The sequence below is a fragment of the Leuresthes tenuis genome, unplaced genomic scaffold (genome assembly GCF_036924035.1).
Source record: "Leuresthes tenuis unplaced genomic scaffold, fLeuTen1.0.hap1 SCAF_11, whole genome shotgun sequence".
NCBI classification, from domain to species: Eukaryota; Metazoa; Chordata; class Actinopteri; order Atheriniformes; family Atherinopsidae; genus Leuresthes; species Leuresthes tenuis.
Genome location: NW_027325365.1, coordinates 3,111,554 through 3,124,773, shown reverse-complemented (window position 1 = coordinate 3,124,773; position 13,220 = coordinate 3,111,554). Strand labels below are relative to the sequence as shown.

At 42.1% G+C, this 13,220-nt stretch overlaps 2 protein-coding genes across 3 annotated transcripts in view; one reads left to right on the top strand and one right to left on the bottom strand.

Moving 5' to 3' along the window:
* The window catches only part of hopx (HOP homeobox), a 404,275-nt gene that overhangs the window by 232,743 nt on the left and 158,312 nt on the right, over window positions 1-13,220 (bottom strand). The gene's annotated exons all lie outside the window — the stretch shown is intronic.
* shtn3 (shootin 3) overlaps window positions 1,423-13,220 on the top strand; it is a 36,589-nt gene continuing 24,791 nt past the window's right edge. For both annotated transcript variants that reach the window (XM_072395162.1, XM_072395161.1), the window contains exons 1-2: window positions 1,423-1,638; window positions 8,141-8,201. In XM_072395162.1, coding sequence (XP_072251263.1) covers window positions 1,585-1,638; window positions 8,141-8,201 — 115 coding nt within the window. In that variant the 5' untranslated portion in view covers window positions 1,423-1,584. The remainder of the gene's footprint in view (window positions 1,639-8,140; window positions 8,202-13,220) is intronic.

The window sequence follows — 13,220 nt, the reverse complement described above, 5'->3', positions numbered from 1 at the left end:
GTGTCCTTAAAACATTTGAGGAAACTGGACAAGTGTCAGGCCTAAAAAACTATCTACAGCAGATGAACAGGATCTGAAAGTGATGTCCTTAAGAAAGAGGAAAAAATCCAGCAAAGACCTGACAGGACCTGAGAGATGCATCTGGACCTTCAGCTGATCCATCTACTGTTGGCCCAAGCCTCATCAGAAATGGTCTCCATGGAAGGGTGGCTGTCAAGAAGCCATTCTTAAGGAAGGGAAACAGGGAGAAAAGGCTGAGCTGTGCCAAATGACACAAGAAGTGGACTGAAAATCAGTGGCAACAGGTCTTATGGAGGGATGAATCCTCCCCAGAGCCCGGACCTCAACATTATTGAAGCAGTGTGGGATCATCTGACAGAGAACGGAACAAAAGGCAGCCCACATCCAAAGAAGAGCTTTGGGATGTCCTTCAAGAAGCCTGGAGAACTATTCCTGAAGACTCCTTAAAGAAATGACAGAAAGCTTGTCTCAGAGGGTTCAGGCTGTGTTGGAGAATAAAGGAGCTCAGACCAGATATTCACTTTCAAAGTCATCAGAATGGTACAAACTGTGCTTCTGCCTTATTTGATGTATTTACATTTATGTTTGACCATTATATAATAAATCACTGTAATTATTTCCAGTTTCCTTGGTATCATATAATGAAAATTAGGGCTGGGCTTTTTCACAGTAATGTATAAATCTTTCAAAGACAGTAAAACTGACAGCTGCACTCTCAGTCCACCAGAACAACCGAACACATCAGTCACTTTTAGCCAAAAAAGTGTGCCAAAATCTCTGAAACCCCTGAAATGCCTCCATACTGTAGAAATACTGAAAATATCCTGCAGCTGCAGGGTGGCGCCTGTAGATGTCGCTGTCGGGCAGCTGTTTTCACACACACACGCGCACACACACACACAGTGCAGTGATGTTCCAGCAGATTTCAGCCTAACCTTTTATTAGGTCTCTGTATGAAACAACCAAACTGTTTCTGTAATGATTTAATAACCATTTAGTTATTTAAAACAGTCTGTATGTATTAATCAAACTGTATTTATGACCTAAAATTTAATTCAATCAGTGATGACGACAGCATTAAATTAAGTTTGATAAAGCAAGAAAATAGCACGACCACTAAGAAGACACAACGGATAATAAATGAGAATCTCTTGCATATAATCAAATATCAGTACTTGAACGCATCCTGGCTTTATTGCCAGCATTTGAATGCTTTATCTTAATGAGCCTATAGGCTAATATGGGGCCTCGGGGAAATGCTTTAAATCTTATTGTTATTCTAAATCAGCCCCATACACATGCGCACATGGTTTGGCCTGACTACCGCTGGCAAGAAGATGAGGAAGAGGAGGGGTTCAAGGGGGCCAGATGATGCTGTCAGTGAAAGGAGGAGGAGGATCCTGTCCCCGGCAGCAGCAGCGCACCGAGCTGCTCTCCATCCCATGTGTTGGGCAGAAAAATCAGACATGTGCTGCTGGACCAACAGCTCTGTGTAGATTTATTCTCTTTTAAATTAGATCGCCTGGTCTTTCGAAGGATAACAGTGTTATTTTATTCCTGGGAATGCTTCAGATGGAGGGATGCGAGGAAGAGAGAGACGCACACATGCACACAGAGGTAAACCGATTAAAAAGACAACCCATCTATCTCAGCATCTTTCCTGTGATTTCTGCTTGTGGAGCTTGTTAATGTGTTATAAAGGTCCATTGTTGCCGCTCTGTGGCTCTAATGGGACATTTTGCCAATTTCCTCCGCTGTGATTCACCGGCCGGCTTCTGCTGGAGGTTGCAGACATCAAAGAGCCGGACCCCTCCCTGAATTAGTCGCCTTTTTCGCCATTTAAACCGAGAGAAGAATCTACTCGTTGTATTTCAAACATATAATACATCCACGGCTGCATATCATAGATTAGTTGCAAGATTTATCGTTTCAGTCCGAGTAATTGAGAGAAAAATGCTGAGTGTAAAGAGGCTGTCAGTCTTGTTCTGGGCTGTAATGTCTGACTGCTGCTTTTAATAGGCAGAAAAAGCCTTGCCTCAGTGTTATATTGCTGTTTAGCAGGAATGGATTATGTATTCTAATGATGCATAGACAGATTTCATATCTGTACTGAACAGGTCAACTGTGGACAAGCAGGAACAAGCTGAGGGCTTTTCTTAAACCCTGGATAATGTAGGCCTAAGTATCTAAGAGACACAAAACAGCCTGAAATAGACATAACACGACACAAAAGGAGGTTAAAAAGAAAAATGAACAAAATAACACACGAAACAACCATGAGGATTGTGAATGGTGAAAAAAAAATACAAATTGTATAAAATCTTGGTTCCGTTCAGCTTATTTAGTTCGATATAGAGCCAATTCACAACAAAAGTCACTTTAGAATATGTGCAAGATACAGACGAGGAAACAATAACCACAGCGATATGCATGTGGAGCCTTCTGTATGAGCTGTTTTTGGGCTTTTCACTGGTTCATAATCTGTCCGTGATCGTGGATTTATGGTAGGTTTCTATGCTAAAATGAGATGGAGGTGAGTTTTTCCACGGAATTGAACTGTTCCACTCTTTGACCTGCAGTCAGTCAAAGATGAACTCAACCCTCTGCTTTTAAGATGTTGCTCGCTATGTTAAGGTAATGAGAGGTGATGCAACCTGCAGTCCTTAGCTGAAGTTCATTTAGCTCACTCACCTTTTTCCATTTCTTAGGGTTGAGAAATCCTTTTTGAATTGAAAAAAGATTCATCACGGATATTTCAGTGGGTAAATCCTAAAGTGGAAATATCATGAGATGTGCCACTGAACGCTAACTGGGTTTGCCGTCAGGGTCATAACCCTGATCATACTTTTTAAATCAATTATTCCATGATATTAGCAATTGTATGTACTGTGTTTATCAATATTTTTATACTTATATTAAATGTCAAGATTTTAGGGGAAAAGAGCTTAAAAATTAATTGCAAATGAATGGCAAAACCCAACTCTTCTCTGGGATTGAGTGCTACCCTGGCAGCCTCAGTGTCTTGCTGCGTGCCGATGAACCTGCCGCCCTCGCCGTGCTCTTCAGGATAATTCAAACTGACAGTGTATGAGACTGCAGGTAGAGCAGGGCAGAACTGGGCCATGAGCTGCAAGAGCTGCAGCAGTATTAGTGTTGTGAGAAGGAAAAGCACTGAGCACCACAGGGTCCACGTGACAGAGAACATGAAGGTCTCCATAAGTTAAAGAAACTCTTATCTAAACCTCAACAGTTTTCACACGGATGAACTCGAAGTTCTCATTTATGAGAAATAGATCAGTCTCACAACACTTTGGCCACAACATTACGAAAGTGTGTCAAGCAGAGGGCTGTTTTGGCCACGCCCTCATATTTCCATGTGTTTGTCAGCAACAAGCTGAACTGCACTTGCTTAGAACTTCTTCACTTGATTTTACTAAAAGGGGAACTCCGGTATTTTTAAACCTGGACCTTATTTCTGGCATGAAATACGTTTATCTACTCACCGAGAACAGTTTGGCGAAAGTCGGCATCCATCAGAAGCTATTTATGTAACTCGCGATCGGCGTATATCCATATAACGGAGTGAACGGGGCTTAGAGGATGCAGCCTCTAAATAAGGCATTATCTGTCTTTATTTCACCAATACTTTAAGAAGAATGAATGAACGTGTGCTATAGCTCTGTTAGCTCATAGCTGCTGTTATGTGGCTACTTGCAGCTATAGGAGAGCTAACGGAGGGATTTCTACACAGGCACTCTACTGGGACCACTTCATCCACACGCCCCCCTGCAGCACAGTTTATTCACTCCGTGCTCTGTGACAGTCGGCTAACTTCACACAGAGTTTGCTGCTGATAGTTTTGTGCAACATGGCAGGATATTTATCAGATTTTGACAATGTGAACGACGACTTTGAGTAAGATGGACGTTCTTACCGGAGTGAAAGAGCTGTGGATGAAGTGGTCCCAGCAGAGTGCCTGTGTAGAAATCCTTCCGTTAGCTCTCCTATAGCTGCAAGTAGCCACAAGACAGTAGCTATGTGTTATAGTACGCGTTCGTTCATTAACTCTTCTTAAAGTATTGGTTAAATGACTTTTTCTCGCACTTTAAAGTAAATAGTTGACTAACAGTGGTTTAGCTAACCATTTGTCATGGTCTGTGACATTGTAGGTCTGATAGAAAAAATCCAAGGCTGAAAAGCTGAAAATACATTATCATCACCTATCATAGAGCCGAACATACTTCCATCAGTAAATTAGTTCCCCTCCAGAGCTTGTAAACAGGGACCATTAAGTAGCCGAGTCGAGTTCTAACCACAGCTTGACAATGTAAACGAAAATCTTAGACAAAAACTCATCTATATTTGGATGCTCTCTGTAACCTCATAAAATCAGGAGTTGGTTTATCACCTGGAAGTTGCCCTCAAATAGCAGTTTGACTAATTTGTCAAAGCCGGTGGCTTTTGATTGTGCAGCTGCTGTTTGATTGGTCACTTGGACATGATGTAATTAATGCTGACTGATCACCACCTGACCACAAGCCCCTAATAAATGCACTATGGTCACAGTGGGATTCTTTCCTGGGCGCCTCAATGAATCACAGCACAGTCGGGCCAATTCCTAGTATCTGTCCTTTCATGTTGTTTTTTTTCTGTCCTATGTTGGTAACTTAAAGTAAAGGTTAAAGGTACAGGCGACGTGTCGACTTTCCTTCGATCTTATCATAAAACCTCTTATAGCACCTGCAGTTTTTGGACGAATCCTTTTAAATTTCACTGGTAAAGTTGATAAGTTGTGAAAGTTTTGAACAGTTTCTTTCCGATGAAGGTTAGTTGTTGTTGTCTGAATCATCCATAATATTTGTTTTTCTTCATTGCTTTGCTCCAGAAAACCAGCTTTTAGCGATATGAGTGTTCTCTGGAGGTTGTTTGAACCCCAAGGGACAGTTTTCTTTGTCTGCGCTGTTGTTTTACTGCACAGGAGGTCACTGAATTCTTTACGAGTTCCAATTACCATTTTAAATGAAGCGTGTGGAGCGTGCAGCAGCATTGCAGATACTCCACTATTGACTGCGGTCACTCAGAGTTTCACTCTGCGTCTGTCCTGCATACAAAAAGAAGCAGTTACTGGAATTCTGGTCCCAAATAAGATGATGGCATTAGCTTGTTAAGATGAGATTGGATGAGTGATCACAGCCACATATTATACAAAGAGACTTTGGGCATTAGCAGGAAAGATTACTCTTATGAGAGATACAGCACAGCTTACTGTACCCACGTCCTGTTTTCTGCCCTTTAAAATCCTTAAACTCTGCAGATGTATTCATGCATTTTGAAAGCTGGAATTATTGAGATTTCTTTGTTTCGGTAATAGCTTTAAAGTGTCTCAACATAGATTTCAACCTTGTCCTTTTGTTCCATGGAAAAGGTACCTCACAATACTACTGTACCCCCAAAGCAAGCTGCTGCAAATGAAGATATTATGATGTTTAGGAGAAAAGGTTTTGCCAAATCATGGTTTTCCACAGCTGAATTAGTTTTTTTAAGAGGGATTTTCGCATGTGAGACCATGGCCAAGTGTCAGCAGCCTTTTATTCTGTGGACATTGGTCTTTTTTCTGCATCAGGAAGCTCAGCTGCTTAGCTAATGTGTGAAGCAGCAAATCTTCGGGAGCGTTTACTGCGAGAAACTGTGTGAGTGCGCATGAGATGGTACGAGCTTCACACTTTTCTTCTGACTGTACGTTGTTCTCCACTTGTTTGTTTTAGATGAACGCAACTCATAAAGGTTTGGACCAAACTGTTCGTGCACGGTCCCGATCCTCAGATTCATGCGTTCATGTGTGAAATCAACTTTAGTGATATCTGACTTCCAGTAAAACAGCAGTGCTGTTGGACAGTGTTTGAGTTGATCTGCAGCTACAGAAAAAAAGCCACAACGCTTTCATATGTTTTCCACCTTGACTGCATCACTCATAAATGAATGATTTGGTTATAAAGAGGCATTTTGCATAAATGACTCGGAGAGATTTGGCTAAGTGAATGCCATAAATAGATCTCTCAATATTAGCTGTAAACTTAGTTGGATAGCCACAGAAAATAGGAATATGCATCTAAATGCTTGACGTTTGGAGCCCTTTTTTGGAGGTTTAATACCTTTAAAACTCTCAGAAACGCAGACACTTGGTTCATTGAACACATTTGTTTTTCAGCACATTTTATGCTGAAACCTTTGCCAGCTGATAAAAGCAGAATGGGAGAAAGTTATGAGATATTGTCATGACCTCACCCTCTGGAATGGCGCTGACCAGAGAATTAGGGTAAACAGCTGCTTATTAAAGCTGCTGTTTTAAAGTCTGGAATGATCCTCCAAGGCCACACATGATTGGATGTTTCTGACTGAGAGATGCTCATAAATGCATAAAGTTCAGCATTATATGTTCTGTGATTTATAAATTTGGCTGGGTGAAGGATCAAATTGGGTTTCAGCTTTTAAATGACTAAAACTAATTTGATTCTGACATGTTTTGACCTCAGTTAAATTCAGTGTGGTTTGCAGCTGTTGTTGCATTCATTCATGTTTAATCTGCTGACGTCCAAACTTCTCCACAGCTGCTCATTCTAAATATACGACGCATCAGATCCTGGATGTGAAAACAAGCAGTTGCTGCCTGTGTTTTTGCCTTTCTGTAAAGCAGCCATCGAGTCAGCAGAAGCAGATTGAGTCAGTCTGTCATCAGTTGTGACGGGCTGTCGGTTTTCTGACTGAGGCAGAAGACTTCAGCTGGAGGGGGGGTGAAAATGAAAAATACTCATGTGAAGAATGTGGATCCTGCTTTCTCTACACTTTAGTCTCCACAGAGACAAAGCAAAACAACGTGAAATATCCCATTAACACAAGTAATCAGATCCTTCTCTTAGTTATTGGCTAAAGCTCCTCAGACAGCCTCAAGTTTTCTCAGGAATGATCCAACAAGCTTGGCTTGTTAAAGATTAAAATGACCCACCAGCTGTTTTTGGTCTGAGCCAGGAAACAATAAACTCACATTACTGACCAGCATCTTCCCAGATATCGCCAGAAAAGAAGAGCGCTCTCCATTTTCCCGTTGTCCACCACAGCTGTTGTTGTTTTCCTCCGACTTCTTTTACTGAACCACGACCAACATATCTGGCACTGCCTGCTTTATTCACTTCATGTCTGATTTGAATTCTCTTCCTGCAGCTTTTCAAAGGATTGCTTCAGATTTGCTTCTCTTCAGATACTGAATTGAAGCCAGACTATGGTCATGTTGAATGTAAACCTTTTTCTTCAGATCCTCGACACTCTGGAAAAGGTCTGAATACACCTTTCCCTCTGTCCTGACTAGTCTCCCTGTGGTGGAAATACAAAACGGATGCTGCTCCCATCACAGTCTTTGACAGTTGAGATGGTGTTAATGAGGTGCCACTCAGTGCCCGGTTTCACACACACAGTCAGGAGATTTTGCCTCTCACAGCGTTAGGCTTTAAGTGAAGGATGCCTTCTGCCTGGCCTTCCTATTAAAGATGGATTGGTGAAGTGCTGCTCAGATGGTTGTCCCATCCCCATAAAGGAACTCTGGATCTCACTCATTGTGACCACTGGCTTGTTGGTTACCTGTCTGGCTGAGAGACGGGACATGAGTGGCCTCGGTTTTGCAGCCAGATCTAAAAAGTGTTCTGGTGTATCTGACCTTCATCCTTTTTAAAATGATACGAGCTGCTGTGCTTTGAGGGAGTTTTAAAGCTGCAGATATTTACCAATGAACTTCTCTATTGGCATCATAGTCACATAAGCGCTCAAGATGGGAATAAATTTCCAAACCTTCCACAGAGAGATAAATCCAGTCTGATTTGTGTTATAGACTGCTTTACTTTCAATATCTCTTTGCTTTTTTTGTCACTTATGGCACCCAAACAGCTCTCAGTGAAGTTCAATAGTTGGATGTCATCCATTGTTGATAAAGTTGTCTTTTTAAGTTGGACTTTGGGGATAAACTGGCAGTGTTTGTGTCGCTTTTGTTGCTCAGTGTGTGAGCGTCACTGTATCTGGTGTCTGTTGTGGAACTCGATCTAATGGTTTGACCTGCCGTCTGCTCCCGCAGTGCAACAGACTGACGGAGGAGAGGGACGAAGCCCAGAGACAGCTCAAACACATCAAGAGAGGTGAGTCCTGCTTGCTTCTTGCTCCTCTTCACGCTCTTCCATCATCTCGGTCTCAAGCAGGTGTCATTTGAAGTGCGATCCATTAAACGTTGAGCAGTAAGTAGAATTATTTGGACTCATTGGCTCCATCATAAACCTCCAACAACTATAACACCACAGAAAACTTACCAGTAAACTGTGAGAGCTACAAGTTTCCTAGCATTTACATGCACTGACACATCACCCCGCCCACAGGCTGACAGCTGACACCTTCATTTCCTCCCACCACCTCACCCTTCGCACCTTTCCTCCTCCCCTCCGTTTGGTGACACCTTGTCCTCTGAACAGGTGTGTTAAGGAGAGGAGGGGAGGGTTTCTGTGTTTCTATGACAACTACCAGGTTAGTTAGCTAAGGGTTGCAGAGTGTTTCGTGTTTGGGGGAGTTTGACATCTGGTTCCTCACAACGCTGAGCTGAAACATCCACCATGACTATTCACACAGGTAGGACAGTGAACAGGTGTTATCAGCTATTAGCACATGTTTAAGTTAGCCTGGTTGTTAAAGGACAAATAATTCTGACTACATTCTTCTCTGCAGAAAAGTTCGTTCATCATTTTTTTCTCCAGGTAACTTTCTAACAACTCAATATGAAAAGCACGGCGATTACAAAAGAAATGCTCTTTATTTTTCTTATCTTCTCCCTCTCTGTGAAGCCCTTGTGTGGCGGTTCAGTCGCCTGAATGTGGCTGAGTGGGCCGTTATTGTTAAAAACGTAACCAGAAACCAGGCGGTCTCCATCTGGAGCGTGAACTCAGTCCTTTCAGCTCCTTTTTAAAATGTTCCGTAACTCTACCAATACAACAACTCTTCCATAATCAAGTTACATTGGTTTTATTTGTTTTGATTACTTTTAGATTGAATTGCTTTAGTTGAATAATCTTTCCCATAACCGAGCCGGGTCATATTATTACATCAGAGAACTACTATGAGACAATTATTCCAAATGGAAGTATTAAGTTCCCTTGTTTTCTCTTTGTCTGACACGGGCAAAGCCCATCAGGTGTCTCACCTGGTCATTGGGGCAGAAAAACATCCCACTTTGAGTTGTACAAATGATAATCTGGTAGCTCTGGTACTCATTACACCTCTGAACCTTAGAAACAGGATGGTGATGCACACTGAAAGCACATCTGTTCCATCGTGAACATGCTGTTTGAGAAAGGCCACAATACGCAGAAAACTGGGCACTTTGTGACAGAAAATGTGTTGAAATGATCTGCCAGCACAGCAGAAACCATGCGAGGAGACAGTAAAATAGCACTTAGGCACTTTTTGAAGCCGTTTGATGATCACTTGGTTAGGTTTAGGAGTTTTTGTCAGTCTGATGTTACGCAGCAGCTGTCATCACAGCTGCCTGAAGGGAGAAGTTTGTGGCTTCTTTCTCTCCTTTTATGAGGTTGTGTGGCTGAATTTGGCCTTTTTGTGTAGGGATGATTACTTGAAAGCTTCTGCAAGTTTATTTTCCTTCTGTTTAATAATTCAATAACAGTTTCAATGGGGTTGTTGGGCCACAATGACAGTGAATAGATTGACCATTTATTGAATTAGCAGTTGAAAGTGTTACTATTACTACCAGTTTAACCAGTTATATTTATGTATTTGTGCCCAAGTGGATGGCATGGCTCTGGAAATGGAGGTGTTGGTCAGGAAAGACTGAAATCGATCATCAGCGTCTCATTCTTGATCCTCTGAGGAGGGTTTGGTAAATTCTATTGATTTTGTTGGTCTTCAGACTTTCTGTGCCACCACAAAGAAGATATTTGCAGGCTTTTAGTGAGATAACCTCCCAGATGTTTGACGGACTGGAGGGACATTTGATACAGCTGTTCTCTGTCCCCAGAGGATGAATTCTGATACTTTCCTCCAGCGCCACCCACAGCTAAGACTTTTACCCCCCCCAGGAACTTCCTTTGCTCCAGACAACTTGTTTTTTCACTCCTTTTTTTCTTGGTTTTTGGCTTCAAATAGTCAGGATCCAGACTTGTTGTTTTAGTCAACACTAAAAGGACAATAATTCTTTGTTTTGACAGTATTTTTATTTATTATAGTAGTTTTATTGGACGTAAACCCTTAACTTCTGACTGAGATGGCAGACGACAGATACTTTTTCCAGCTTCAGCGGAAAGATGTGAAGCTGAAAAACAATTAAAATCTGACTCAAACCCTGAATCCAGTCAGTGTCAAAATGTTGTCAGCAGCTGCAGAACTGGAGATAAGATCCTCCGTGTGGTGGGCAGAAAGGCTGATCCTCTTTTTCATCATGAGTCTCGTCACTTCCTGCGCTCAGTCTCTCATTCACTCATTTATTCATTCACCACCCTCCCCCCAGAGAGAACAGCGGCCGCTCTGTCATGTTATTCCCATGAATTATTAAAACTTCCTGACATGAATTATGCAGGAGCAGAAGATGGGGGAGGGACGAGTGTGTTTGGGAGGGTGTTAAATCACTCCTTTAAAAAGTCTTTCTCCCTGCCACTCCTTATCTGACGCACATATTTTATGGCTTTAATGAGGGAGGCCGGGCTGGCAGGCAGGTACTTTATTTCAGACTTGTTTGAATCTCAAAGGCCAAAAACTGAGCAGGTTCGGTAAATATTTAGTGGCTGTAAAACAGAGAAAACAACCTGAGCCGCTTACCAAAAAGAGACCACACCTCAGTTTGACTTTTATATGAGGGCCAAATACCTCAAAAACATCCATCCATCCATCTGCTATACCCACTTAATCCGTTGGTCGGGTTGTGGGGGGCTGGAGCCTATCCCAGCGGTCATTGGGCAAGAAGCTGGGTACACCTGAACAGGTCGCCAGTCCATCACAGGGCCGCACAGAGACAAACGAGACAAACAACCACACTCACTCACTCCTAAGGACAATTTTAGAGACACCAGTTAACCCAACATGCATGTTTTTGGACGGTGGGAAGAAGCCGGAGAACCCGGAGAGAACCAGCTGGGAATCAAACCTGGAACTGTCTTGTGAGGCGATGGTGCTAAACACCACACCACATATTTAAATGTATTTTTACCAATAAGTCTTAAAACCACAAATCAATCAAACCATGTAGATTTGAAAGTTTCCGTCAGATGAAATGGTTTTGAACTCATTCTGTGAGACCGACCTCTTTCATTTTAAATGATTTTGAAGTTGATTCCAGCTAAAGGAAGCAGCGTAATTAAATGTTCTTTTTTCCCAGTTTGGTTCAGGCTCTGGAAACAATCAGCTGGGATAAAAAGCTGATTTGAAGCAAAGAAGTCTATCATATGCTGCACCTTTATTTTAGTTGTGTAATTTCAATAATCAGCAGAAGTTTTGCAACATCAGTAGATGAATGTATTTATTAAGAATGAGCCTTTGAAATATTGTTTAACCTGGAGGCAAGTTTCCTGTTAGCTGGTTATTACGCAAAGATTGAAAAATGAAATGTGTTTTTTTTGTTTTCAACACGCTATAACATGGCTCCAACTCACTGACATAATTAAACTAATTAAATTAAGAAAGTTCATCTGTCTAAAAATAAGATGAATGAAAGAACTGGAAATTGTGAACAAACGAAAAGTGAACTTATTAAACAGGGAAATAGCACAGGAAGAAGAGTGCAGACCAGAGTTTGGACACTAAAAGTAGGTTAAATACAATGAAATAAATGAAAAATAACTCGCAGGGAAGCTGCACGCTGTCTTTCATCATAAACTTATTGTTTCAGCTTGTTGGGGTTGTCCTGTTCCCTCTTAAAGTGATCCTGTCCTTTGGATTTTCAGCTTGACATGATGATTATATCCGTTCATTAACAGGAAGCCCGTGCAGGCCTGTCAGCGCCGCCTCTTCCTGTGACTCTGACATTTTTCTCCACGGCTAAAGCTAGTCCGCCATCTGGGGTCAGCCCTATTATTAACGCAATTGAAAATAATGAAGAATTTATTTCGCCATTCATTTATTCATACAACCTCTCAGAGTAATTATTGGAGTTTGGTTGAAAAATATATTGGTTGGACAGTCATTACTTAAAGGAAGGTCGATTTTGTAGGTCATAATTAGGTTGGAGGACTTGCTGGATATTGTCATGTTGGTGTTCCAGTCCTCCTCCAGCTGTCCTGTGCATTAAAGTCATCCTGATCATGCAGAGTAATGGCTTTTTTATCCAGCTGGGATCACCTCAGGATCCTCCAAGTGTCGATGGGGAGAGGGATGTCTGGGTGTTTCTGTAACCCGACCTCTGATAAGCGAGGATAATGGATGGATGGATGGATGGATGGATGGATGATGGATGGATGGATGGATGGATGGATGGATGGATGGATGGATGGATGGATGGATGGATGGATGGATGGATGGATGGATGGATGATGGATGGATGGATGATGGATGAATGATAGATGGATGGATTGATGATGGATGGATGATGGATGGACGGATGGTTGATGGATGGATGATAGATGGATTTATGGATGATGGATGGATGGATGGATGGATGGGTGGATGGATGGATGGATGGATGGATGGATGGATGGATGGATGGATGGATGGATGGATGGATGATAGATGGATGGATGATGGATGGATGGATGGATGGTAGATGGATGATGGATGGATGGATGGATGGATGGGTGGATGGATGGATGGATGGATGATGGATGGATGGATGATAGATGATGGATGGATGGATGGATGGATGATAGATGGATGAATGGATAATAGATGGATGGATGGATGATGGATGGATGGATGATAGATGCATGGATGGACGGATGGATGGATGGATGTTCTGCACATTTTGATTTTCTGCCTAAAATCAGTCAGAAAATTAGCTGAACACAGAACAAAAAGTCTTTACTATGAGCAGACGTTTTGTTTGTGTAAACTGAGATTAGCAGTGTTTAAACTCTGTGGTTCTTCTGTGGAAGCTGCCTTTTGCCACCTCAGCTTTGGCTGCGTGACTCTGAGCCTGTCAGCCTGCAGGAAGCAGGAGGAGCTGATGTCTC